This window comes from Gekko japonicus, unplaced genomic scaffold (genome assembly GCF_001447785.1).
Source record: "Gekko japonicus isolate JY-2015 unplaced genomic scaffold, Gekko_japonicus_V1.1 scaffold378, whole genome shotgun sequence".
Classification (NCBI taxonomy): domain Eukaryota; kingdom Metazoa; phylum Chordata; class Lepidosauria; order Squamata; family Gekkonidae; genus Gekko; species Gekko japonicus.
The window spans coordinates 984380-997671 of NW_015159722.1; the positions used below are offsets into that span (position 1 = coordinate 984380).

The 13292-nt window shown below is 45.1% G+C and overlaps 1 protein-coding gene across 1 annotated transcript in view; it reads right to left on the reverse strand.

Moving 5' to 3' along the window:
* The window catches only part of RGS7 (regulator of G-protein signaling 7), a 69374-nt gene that overhangs the window by 8673 nt on the left and 47409 nt on the right, over positions 1-13292 (reverse strand). The window contains exons 12-13 of the mRNA XM_015421722.1: positions 10138-10324; positions 2540-2629 (exon numbers count right to left, since the gene is read on the reverse strand). Of these exons, the coding sequence (XP_015277208.1) occupies positions 2540-2629; positions 10138-10324 (277 nt within the window). The remainder of the gene's footprint in view (positions 1-2539; positions 2630-10137; positions 10325-13292) is intronic.

Sequence of the window (13292 nt, forward strand, 5' to 3'; positions counted from 1 at the left end):
CTGCCCCTGCTGATGACCCTGAGGAGGCACCTGCCAGCCAGGAGCATGTGGAATTGACACCACAGGCTCCTGAGGAACGTACTGCAGCAGAGACTTATAGACAAAGACTGGCTCCCGTGGCTGAAAGCTCCCTAAGTGATGAGGAGGATAGAGCCTCCCAGGAAACACCTGCACAGGATCAGGCTTTGCTGCAGCACAGAGATTCCTCGCCCGATTCACCACCAGCTGTGACCAGGCTTCGGAATCAACGGAGACAGGAGCTGAGAGATCGACGCCGGGATGCACGCATGCGTGCAAGACGATCTCTCAGCCCTGAGTATTGACTGGACCATGACCTTCCTCCCTGCCAGCTAACGAGTTAATTAGCCAGCACTGTATATCTTCAAGCCTGTTGCTGGCAGGAACTTGTGCTGGCAAACGTCTTTTGACAGGACCTACTCCGTGTATCTCTGCTCCAGAACTCTTGTCGTCTTGATCCTCGGCTTTTGACCCTCGGCTTCGTTGACCCTGCTCTCGTCTCTGACTCCTCTGGCATCGTTTGGATTTATGGACATTGAACTCTGGTATGTCTGACCCTGGCTTTGGATTCTGATTTAAACCTGTTTGAACTTTGCTGCTTGTCTTACTTGTCTTGACTTCGGACTGCTCTTGGACTTTGCTTGCCTGCATCACGCCCCCTGGCCCTGCCGTGACATTTGGGGTGGACTCATACAAAGTTTACCCAGAACCATCAGTCTCTGTCACCATACCTGTCCCGTCTCTTCCCATTTACGCATTCCACACACCAGGGAGCTCAGGATAAGAATGCTCCAGGGCGCCCAAGTCCTTTGCACAGTGTTCAAATTATGGTGGCAATGTCAGAGCCCTTAGTGAAATCTACAAACCATCCTTTGTGCCCCAATAATTTTAGTTGAGCCTTGTGATCCTTACTAGCCACAACCCCAGCTCTGGTCCTTCAGGGTGCTGTGCAAATTATCTATGCATAAAAAAACCATCCCTGGCAGCAATAGTCGTCTTCCCTTAGTTTTCATGGCACTTCCAACGAGACGGGATCCAGAAAGAAAACTTTCCCCCAATGTTGGAATCACCCAGTGGAGACCTATGCTTCAGGGGAGGTATATAACTTAATAGTGACACTGCCCCAGCTATAAGATAAGCAGGTTTAAGGAACAGGCAGGAAGGCTTTTCATTTGCCTGGAAAGTACCCTCAGCCAGCCAGTGAACAAGGATTAAGGCAGCTGAGTTCCTTGGGTGTGCAGCCTGCAATTCACAGCTGGGAAACATGCTGCCTTCTTCAGTCAGGCACAAAGCCACAGAGGATCATGGTGAAAGTGCAGAGGTCCAGAAAGGATGGCCCTGTGGAGTCCCTAAACAAAGCTAGGGGGCAAATCGTGTATCTTCTGTCGACATCTGGAAACATGATTGAAGAAGACCATCACAAAAGGTAGGAAGAAAAGGCCTCACTGGCTTCTGTGATCTGAGGACTACCTTTGTTTGGACATTCTAGAAATGACATGCTCCATAGCTCATCACAGATAACAAGTTTTCCTGGGATATGTAGTTTCTAGAGCATGTGATATTCATGCTGAAGATTCTGGTTGCCTGTATTATTAAGTTCCCTCAGTTTCCTGACATCTGGGAGACTGATGTTGCAGCACTCAGGGTGGGAGGCATTATGCAGAGTACTCTCCAAGGCTTCTCTGTGGCTGCAGGTGCCCCACTGTGGCCCTGTAAGTTTCAGGAAAGAAAGGGCATGCCATGACAGGGATAAGGGAATCTTTGTGGTAGAGATGTATGGGCTGTGTCACACCCTGATGTTACCATCACATGTTTAGTATGATTCTAATACAGAATCGGGCGAAGAAACCCCTGAGCTATTTTATGACTTAAAAAAGAAGAAGAAGAAGCTACTTTGTCTGCTGAGCCCAAATCCAAATTGAGCTGGGAAGTTCAGGAGGAGGAGGAGGAGGAGAGGAGGAGATTGGATTTATACCCCGCTCTTCACTTGGAGTCTCAGAGCGGTTTACAAACTCCTTTCCCTTCCCCTCCCCACAACAGACACCCTGTGAGGTGGGTGGGGCTGAGAGGACTCTGACACAAACTGCTCTTTTTCAAGGACAGCTGTGCCAGGGCTTGAGACTGAACCAAGGTCACATCAGCAGGTGCAAGTGGAGGAGTGGGGAATCAAACCCGGTTCTCCCAGATTAGAGTCTGCGCACTTAACCACTACACCAAACTGGTGTTCAGTCCATCACTGCACATAAACTACTTCCCAGATTTGGCCCTTGGTCCAAGAAGACTTGTATATTTTGAATGCCACAACAAAACCAATTAAATCAACTTATCAAGCACACACACACAAAAAAGCAAAATAAATACATGCATAGGCACATGTAGTATTGGTTGATGCACAGAGTTAGCTAACTTCACCTACCAGATATTCAGTTGAGTTACCCAAGGAGAGCATGTAGCCACTAAGGTAGTTAAGGAGAAGCCACCACTGAAAGAGTAGAAATAAATATGCAAGATGGACCAATACCTTCTTCTTGGCCTGTAGTAGTTCCTGGTAGGCACTGGATCGTATAAAACGAGGATATGAATCACTTTTCATCAATTTGTAAATGTGCTCCTAAAAGATTTTTAAAAGAAATAAAAATTTAAATCACCCCTTTGAACAGGTATCACTTTTTGCTAGGATACATTTCAAGATTCACAGATTATAATGAATTCAGGTGGGTCTGAAGCAACAGAACAAAGTTTGAGTCCTGTGGCACCTTTAAGACCAACAAAGTTTACTTCTGGGTAAAGTTTTCATGTGCATGCACACTTTGTCATACACATTTTCATGTTATATTAATATGCAACATGTATCTATAGCTGTATGACATGCTGACACACTGATGCCATTGCTATGTTTCTGCTGTGCTGGGGTTGAAGCCTCGACATAGTATTTGAGAGCTATGCAAAGTGATTTTTCCAACAGAGAAGAGGTAGACAATCCCTAGTTTTGCAGGGCCATGTGAGTTGTTCCAGCAAAAATTCATTGCAAGAATCGTTGTGAGGGTCTTACTGGCAGCTTATCTAGCTCACTTCTACAAGATTCTAGAGCAGCTGTTATAATGCATACTTCTCCTTGCTCTGCAAAAGCTTCAGGTATGACTGGTGGTTTGACTTGCTCTGTACAGACTGTGCGTTAGCCTAATTGCCTTAATTGCTTATTAATGTGGGGGAAGTTATGATTATTAATTGGCAATGGGCAAATTAGGGAGCGAACACCATTGTATACAGAGGTCCCACCTTTCCAGTAGTTACCAGTAATGAACACGGAGACTGGATTCAGTATAAAATGATGTCTTTTACTGAAGGATACTTATCATTCAAACAATATACAAACGTGCACACACTTATACAGATTCTAGGAAAGATCGATAATAAGCACATTCGCATTAGCAGGGTATTCGTTGTTTGGGCAATAGTTACCTGTCCTTGCTGAGTGAACCGTTCCAATGGAAGAAGGGAGGGGAGAATTAAATGGAAGAAGGGAGGGGAGAATTAGATATAAGGAACGTGTCCTGAACCGGCAGAAACACGTGGGACTCTGGCTGCAGACCTAGAGTCAAAGATGGAGGGAGGGTGTTGGGACAGCAAGCTGGATGTAAGAGGGGTAAAGCTTAGATAGGGGTTGTAGAAGAGAGCGAGTATGTGGTCGGGTATCACCTTTTGTAAGGTGTGGGGGGGCAGGCTGGACTGGCCACATCCCCATGTCACACCTCCTGTTAGTCCGTCCCTAAAACATACTATTGGGGTAGAAGGAAAAGGGGAGGGGAGCTAGGGAGTGGTCAATATTGAGAACTAGTAACTTAGACTGGGGACTGACACCTGGATGTAGAGGAAATGAGTAATCGGGCTAGGGCTATTGTCTCTGGATGGTCCTAGCCAGGTCGTTGATGGGCGAGCAATTAGTTGCCAAGCAACCGTGTGTAGATCCTCTTGGTTACATGAAGGTAGATGGGGGGGGGACAGGGGTTGCCTGTGTGTGTCAGAGGTGTTTGGAGCTCTTTGTCCTTGTGCCTTGGCATGGCATGGTGTTATGCAGGCTAGGGAACTGGTCCATCTCACAACAGGTAAGAGGGCAGGTGACCTGAAGAACCACTGGAACAGCAACACAAAAGGAAGGTTTTCTTCTCTCAGGTGTGCAGTCTCAACTGGCATCATATTGGGTCACCATGCAGTACAGTCCCTTAAGCATACCTTTGCACAGTTCATTTTTTTAATCACTTATGGGTTATAGTCCATAAGAGCACATTAAGTGCTTTGCAGGGCAACATGTGTAAGGAAAATATTTATGCATTTCTCTTAAATAAAAAATTAACAGTATCATAGGTGGCAAACACATAGGCCACTGATTTTCAACATCCAATTTTTAAAAACCATAGATGATTTCAGGAGTAATGTTATGCTTTGAACTAATGGGTGCACTGTCTCAAAATGTCCATGAAGTCAGAATTTCCTGCTTGCAGACTGCAAAATTATTCTAATCTGGTTGCCTTGGGGGACTATGTCAGAAATACAGTCAACTCCACAGGCACTGCAATCAAGCAGTCCTCTTCCATATAACATGAGAAGGTTTCACATGTGGATTGCACATGTGGAGCATGCGAGTCTTTCTCAGAGAAACCAGGCTAAACATATTTTAAAATAAACAAACAGCTGTGGGATAATGTTATACAGGAAAAAGAAGTGACCCGCTATTCTGACTTCCATGTGTGCACACTTGCAATGAAGTCCCACTACATACAGGTAACACAGGAATGTCACATACAGATCCTTTCCATTAACCCATTCTGTGCAAATGAGCAAACCCAATCTAAGCTGCTTCTGGACACAACACACCAAAGATAATAGGGAACCCTTAGCGTAAAAGTATAGCCACAAACAACACCCACCAAGGGAAGACCATCTACAATTCACAACTATATTCAAAACTATATATTACATTCACTGAAATACAAAGAAGGGTTAGTGGTCACAACCCAATAGAGTGTATAGACATTGATCCAACAGATTGCTCAGAATTAAACATAGTCTACAAAAAGAACATATTCAAAACCAACAGTAGGCTCCTCTGTAATTCCATACATAGATAGTGTCCATAGACCTCCAAAAAGAAAGTAACTGCCGCAGAAGACTCCCACTGTGGAAAGAAAAACAGCCAGACGCCTCTCCCAGGTATAAATCAAGGCGTTTCAATGATCTTCAACAGAGACTGGTAAAACAGAACCCAATTTCCAAAATAACATAGGCACAGCTCAAAACAGAAGTTAAGGGATGGCTCTACTCAGAAACGTAATCATGGAATATGATCATCTGAGCATAGGGTTGCTAAGTCTTACCTGCTGTCGGAGCAGGGGACTCCCGGCTCGCTCCTGGAGTGCACGAGTGCGCCACAACCATGTCACCCGGAAGTGATGCGACCATGCCGGGCATGCTGGGGGGCGGGGCCATGACCATCCGAGGGAAAACCATAGAGTTTTCCCTCGGATGACCGTGGCCCTGCCCCCAGCCTGCCCGGTGTGGTCGCGTCACTTCCGGGTGACGTGCACGTCGGGTGCTTTGGGGGTGGGGTTCCCCCGGGGCCCGATCCACCGGTGGCGGGGAACGGGCCTCTGGGGCGGGGGGTTTCCCGCCCCCCCCGGGGGGCTTGGCAAGCCTATCTGAGCAGGCCAAAATATATTTCCCAAAGTTTTATGGTTCTTGTTTATACAGTGCTCTTGAAGTACAGGGTGTTTCACAAACATTTATAGGAATGAATGAATAAGCAACTCAATCACTAATCTCAAGGAATTTACAATTTAAACTAATCAACAGAAAAAATAAGAATGGAGAAGATGGAGAGAGAGAAAACACAAGGGATGAATGTGAAATATGTTCAAGGGGCTACTCCCGTAGTCTCACAAAAAAGGCGGGTTTTGAGGGAGGATTTGAGGTGGTGCTATATACAAGTTCAAGGAAGCAGTTCCACAGAATGGAAACACACTTTGAGGCATTTTAAGAAGCAAGGCAGAATACAAGTCTTTTAAATAAATTAAAAAGTAAATAGCAAATGAGGATGCATGAGACCTTTGGACACCTGAGAGTTGTACAGAAATGATACACTGTAACTCAGGCATGCTAAGAAACACCAGACGTAAGACAAAGTGGAGTATGTCTCTGGAGAATTTTTAAAGGCAAGAACAAATTGTTTGTGAGAGATAAAGTCATATCTCAGGATAAAAGTCCTCTTCTATTTTTACACACACACAGAGAATTACCTTCACCAATTAGCCAATTCCTATTTTTTAGGAAATGTTTGGCTGCATCCACCACCAAATACCAAATGCGATACAAACTAGTATAAAACCCTCTATTCCAATGCCATGTATCAGCACATTACCCACCACAGTCAGGATGAACAGGAGGTTTGTACAAAAACTATGAATAAAGGCAGCCATCTAGTGGCCTAAAAGGAACTTAGTACTAACTGTGTATATCTTGCATGTTTAAGGAGTATGGAAGTATTTTAGTTTATCAGAATTGCTTCCAAGAGAAAAAACTTGATTTGCTCATTGTGGTGAATTAAAGAAACAGACAATGTTTTTTAGGAAACGTGCCAAATATATGAGATGTTGCCAATCTACAGTTGTTAGAGAGTGTACAGTGCCCAGCAAACCCAGTGCCTTTGTAGCAATCCTAGCTGATGTCAAGCACAGAAGCAGTACTCTTAAATACATTCTGTCACCAAGCAGGATAAGGATGGCTTGTGGCATGGCCATAAATTAAGACATTCTTAGGTCTGTGGGCTCTTCTTGTGGACATGCTGAAGGAATATACTCCCCTTCCTTTCCTAGATTCCAGTCCAGCAGCATCTTAGAGAGCAACAAGATTTTCAGGGTATAAGCTTTCGAGAGTCAAGCTCTCTTTGTCAGATAAGAGATGTCAGATATCTGACAAATATCTGATGTAGCAAGCTTTGACTCTTGAAAGCTTATACCCCGAAAATCTTGTTGCTCTGGACTTGAATCCAACTTTTCTACTGCAGCAGCATCTTAGAGAGCAACAAGATTTTCAGGGTATAAGCTTTCGAGAGTCAAGCTCTCTTTGTCAGATAAGAGATGTCAGATATCTGACAAATATCTGATGTAGCAAGCTTTGACTCTTGAAAGCTTATACCCCGAAAATCTTGTTGCTCTGGACTTGAATCCAACTTTTCTACTGCAGACCAACATGACTGTCCTTTGTAACTATCCCCTTCTTTTGGAAACTGAAACCAAACAAGATCTATTTCCCCAAAGCAAAGAGCCAATCATTGCTTGCGTTCACGTCTTGGATGCAGGAGCTACTCTTGAAGAGTCCAAGAGGCAGGGGTCATCTCGTAGAAACAGAGCTGCAGGAGCTCATTAGCATAACTCATTAGCATAACTTATTTGCATGTGCCACACCCCCTGACATCATTGGAAGTGTGTCAGAAGGTGGACTCTTTGCATTGCCACCTATGGGGGGGGGACATGCAGATCTGCCCTCACAGAGAGCTTCTGCCTGAATAAGCCTGGGTCTTAAAGGTGCCACTGGACTCCTTGCATTGCTACCTATGGGGGGGACAGGGCCTGTAGAAGGTGAGGGGGCTCTGAAGACCTTCTACAGGGCCAGCGCTCCAGCACAGGGCCTGTAGAAGGTGGGGAGGTGGCGGAGGAGGTTCGAAGGCCTTCTACAGGTCCTGCGCTCAGGCACAGGGTCTGTAGAAGGCAGGGGTGGTGGTGGTGGGGCCTCTGAAGGCCTTCTACAGGTCCAGCGCTCCGGCACAGGGCCTGTAGAAGGTGGGGGGGGCACCTCGGCAGGCCCCGGGAGGGCTCCGCAGGGAACTTACCTGCCTGCTGCTTTCTCCTCGTGTCCCGACTGAGAGCAGGGGGTGGGGCTGGGAGCAGGGGGTGGTGGCGGGGGGCCCTCCGAAGGCCTTCTACGGGTCCTGCGCTCCGGCACAGGTCCTGTAGAAGGTGGGGGTGGTGGGGGGGTGGGCCTCTGAAGGCCTTCTACAGGCTCTGCGCTTCAGCACAGGGCGTGTAGAAGGTGGGGTGGGGGTGAGGGGGCCTCCGAAGGCCTTCTACAGGCCCAGTGCTCCAGCACAGGGCCTGTAGAAGGCAGGGGGTGGTGGTGGTGGCCTCCGAAGGCCTTCTCAGCCCATGCGCTCCAGCACAGGGCCTGTAGAAAGGGTAGGCACCTCGGCAGGCCACAGGAAGGCTTTGCAGGGAACTTACCCGCCTGCTGCTTTCTCCTCATGTCTTGGAGAGATGGAAGTGTATCTAGCCAATCCTAGATCAAGATGAGGAGCCGCTCCTAGATGGCTTTTTGCTATGCTGAGACTCCCTGTGCCCCTACTCCCTATGCCCCTACTGGCCAGAACTGCAGTTTAAAAATAAAAGGAAGACCTTAGATTGGACTCCGCATGAGGCTGGCTTGAAGCACCCTCCAGCTGACTTCGGAAGACTGAACAGGGAGTGGGGCGTTGGTACATCCTGTTGGTACGCCACTGATAGCAGGAGTGGAGATCTGGCCGTCTACTATAGCCATGCTCACTATTCTTCCAGTTCTTTCTGGTAGGGATACCAATCTCCAGTTGGGACCTGGGGATCCCCTGGAATTACAGCTCATCTCCAGACTATAGAGCTTGGTTCCCCTGGAGAAAATTGATGCGTTGGAGGATGGGCTCTGTGGCATTGAACGCGACTAAGAACATAAGAACATAAGAGATGCCAATGTTGGATCAGGCCAAAGGCCCATCCAATCCAACAGTCTGTATCACACAGTGGCCAGAAATACCAGTGCCATCAGGAGGTCCACCAGTGGGGCCAGGACATTAGAAGCCCTCCCACTGTTGACCCCCCCAAGCACTGAGGTCCCTGTCCTCCCTAGGCTCCATCCCCTAATCTCCAGGAGTTTCCCAAGTGGGATCTGGCAACCCTAACCACCCATCCCTTGCTGGTGACCAGAGAGGACCTAGCAGCCCTATGTCTGAGCCACTTGCAAAGGTCCTGCCAAAAGCAGGCCACCCATAAAACGGATACCTTATTGATACAAATGACAAGTCATATATTGAGCAAGGGATAAACATTCCATTTAAACACAGACCACATGTGGGCTCCCATTGTTATTGGCTGAACCCTGACCTCTTCATCAAGGACAAAGGAATTGCTCAAGCCACATGTTATAATCCTGACAGCTCCATACATTGGAAAGGTAAATGGCTTACAACTGTTTTGATAAAAAATATTCCATGGATACAGATCTTTTCTGATATGTCTTATACTCATCTTGGAGGACAATACTACTTCAAATCTTGTGCATTCTTTTTGGTTTGTTGTATTCTAATTGCATGGAAAACAGCTGTATTTTAAATTACTACATACATTTCTAGTTAGTAAAATCTGAATCATGTATAAAACCTAGCAAATTTGATATATAAGAGCCTTTCCCATCCCTAGCAGAGAATTCTTTGAAAATTGGTTCTTTGGATTTAGGGCTGTTTGAAGAACACTGTATTTTTCAGATTCACAAAATAAAATATCTGTTCTGAAGTCTAGCATACAGTATCAGCTCAGTCCTTCAAAAAATACTAATTACTCTCAAAGACCATTGCTTCTGCTCCATTATCTTGTTAATGGTAATCCAAATTCAAAATTATTACAACCACTTATACAGTGGGAAATGAATGGGGAAGATAGCATGGAGGAAATAAGAGATAAAAGATGGGAACATCTGTACTTATGTTTGATTCATTTCTGAAGAAGCTACTCTTGTGAGTTAAGAAATTATTTTTAGGAGAACAAAAAATGCAAGGATGGGAGGGCTAGATCCTAGTGCAAAACCCTAACCACTACAACATATTGCTCACTTTTTAAATTATGTGTTGAATGATTACAACAGATCTTGTTGACCTTAATTAGTACAAACAGGCATGTTATGTGAATAATGTTCAGTCTGTCAATAATAACTTCAGAGAATTTTAGATGAAAACAGACTAGAAAACCAGTCAGGTATCTAACTGTACTACATCTTCACAGCCAACAGACTATTCGGATGTAGCTATGAACCAGTTATACTCACCTGAGCATGACCAAAAGTATATCGGCCAGCTTCCTTCACATTCTGTGTGGTTTTGTCGTAACTTTTTGAATCTAGGTTAATGGCACTCGGGGCTCCAGGTGCAAGAAATTCTTGCCAGATTTCCTGGACTCTGGCAGGGACTTCCCGTATTGGTCTCCTTTTCAAATCTTCTACCGCTAACCAGAACCTATACAGGAAAACACAGAAGGGTATGTTAGGGAATTGGCCACAAAAGCATTTATTTACTTATTTTAATTTTTAAATATGGTATTAAAATAATTTTGAAAATTTATTGAAGCACAGCAGTATCAGTCCAGAATCCTATGTTTTATTTTACTTCATTTATACCACACCTTTCTTCCTAGTGGAGTCCCAAAGTTACTTACATGGTTCTCCTCCCCTCCATTTTATCCTCACAACAACCCTGTGAGGTAGGTTAGGCTGAGAGTATGTGTCTGGTCAAAGGTCACCCTGCAAGCTTACATGGCAGAGGGGGGATTCAAATATGGATCTCCCAGATCTCAACACTGTAACAACTACACTGTGCTGGCTCTCATTCGCGTATCTGCACATGTGGAGACGTCAGCCCAGCTGGGTTCACTGTGCTTGTGGGAGCCCATGGCTGCCTACACACACAGCCCTGCACTGCCTTCTCCCGCCATCCAGTTTAAACCACCCAGCCGGGCTCGCTGTGCATGCAGGGAACTCTGGTTTGCTTTTCTTGATAAAACTTTCTACGGTTGCTTCTGCATGGAGCTTGGTGTAATACATGTCTTGTCACAGAGGAAGGGGTAAACACAAAGGCTGCAGAGATGATCATATTCTTATTAATTCAGTATGGCTCCTAGTATGAAAATTATAAACTGAACATAACGAAGGTGCAAAAGTGCGAGTCTGTGGCCCATTTAAATGGAAGGTGCTTGCTGGATGCTACTGCACAGCTGTGATAGGGCAATCGTGTAAAATTTTTAAAAAACCTTTGGATGCCACACCCCACACATCTCAAGTGATGTGCCACCCCAATTAAAAAAAACCTGGGGGGGGGGTTTTGTAGCTGCATAATGAATACACCGGAGGAAAAAGAATGGCGTGTAAGGTGGGAACAGAATCTGAAGTCAAGCTTAAAGGTTTACTGCTTGGAAAATCTGCAGTAAACTGCGCGTGCATAAAAGGTTGTGAATGGAAAATCAGTGATTTCCTTACAATTAGCAATAGCACTAGTCCTGTTGCCAAGCCTAGAAGTCCATCTGTGTTTTAACGTCCATGACTAGTTCTTTACTAGAAAGATAGGGTACATGTTCAGAAAGGATAGATGTGCTTTTAGAATACCACAGGATTATCTGTTGGAACGGGGCAGTTAGATCCCAATTTGCATTCTAAGAAGGGAGGCTCATTGGCTGAGCTGAGAGGAAACTGAATCCCAGTATCAATTTTACCATTTGGCCAAGCTGCCCAGTGCCCTTGATGAATTATTGCTAATTTTCCCTTGGTGGGCTAAACGACTTTAATCCAGACTTTTGCAATGATTGGTCAAGAGTCAGACAACTAGGTGGGAAATTTTCAGCCTGCACCCTAAAATCTGGTTGGCCCCTGAAGGAACTCCCAGGCTATAGAAAAGTCCATAAATATGTGAGCCTCGATTGAAGATCTGTCTCAACACACTGGGAAATATGGCACAGACCTTGTCCATCAGTATAAAGTTTCTGGAACTGGATGGACAAGATCTGACAATCTGTGTCTTCATCTTGTACCCAATTCTAGGAAAAAGAATGTAGATAGTCTTGTAAATATAGAATGAGCTAGCAAAATACTTTTCATGTTCCTTTGTAGTGTTCCGTCTAAAGTCTGCATGTCTATAGTGTGTAGCAGTGCTTCCTCGGATTTATGTGTAGTTATTAAACTCTTGTTATACCAATGCTCTTTGGTTTGGTTACTAAAAACTGGTTGGAAGAATCTGACCTTTCACTATATGTTACACTGTAGAGTGAGCCAGAGCCAAAGGACAAGGTGAGAGAGAAACAAAGACATTCAGAGGTGGGGAGAAAGAAACAGGAAGCCCTTCCAAACCCTCACTCCCATGCAATACACGTACATACAGATAGACTACTAGTTTGCAGGGAAGCCAGAATCACTAATAATGAGAGAAATGTGCATGCACACTTCTTCAGATAAATTGAAAGAGATATCTCCAACCATTACATATAGGCAGAAGGTGCGGAGGGCATTGTCAGGAAGGGCTAATTAGAGTCAAGTTGCATAAGTAACTGAGCAATAAATATAACTAAGATTGGATGAAGGCAATTGGCAAAACCTGTGAATAGCAGCAAATTAGCATACAGCATAATAAAGCAGTTTACAAACAGATGCGAGAACTGAATGTTAGCATGTGAAGTGAGATAAGAAACCAATATCTCTGTTAACCCCAGAGGGTTCCATTGTTCTGAGTACGGATGGGCATGAGCAACATTTCTGTGGCTCAATTTGTGGTTGGTAGCTGAGCCATGAACTGAATCATGAACCCATTCAAACCAGGTTATTGGTTCACAAACTGACCCAGTTCATATCAGTTTGTGAGCCATTTAAAATTTAAACTCTTGCTTTCAGCTCCCTGCAACTTTTTGCAGGAAACAGAAAGCAGGGGAGCAGAATGCAGGGGCTTAAATTTTAAATGGTTCATTGCAGTTCTTTGGTTCATGAACATCGCTTCATGAACCAGCCAAAATTCATGATTAGTTCATTAACCAGTTCATGCCCATCTCAAATCCTGTGTAAGTTGTAAGTCAGCAATCTCCCTGTCAGAGACCCAAGCCTTGGTCCCCCTGGGTCACTGCTCCTTATCCCTTGAACAGTGCCTGCACACAAATAAAGCAGGCCTTTAAAGATATATAGGGTTTAGGTAAAGGTAAAGGTTCCCTTGCTCGAAAGCCAGTCGAGTCCAACTCTAGCGTTGTGGTGCTCATCTCCGTTTCAAAGCCAAAGAGCCAGTGCTGTCTGAAGACATTTCCGTGGTCATGTGGCCAACATGACTAAACACCAAGGCGCATGGAACGCTGTTACCTTCCCACCGAAGTGGTACCTATTTATCTACTTGCAATTTCTTGCTTTCGAACTGCTAGGTTGGCAGGAGCTGGAACTAGAGATGGGAGCTCACTCCG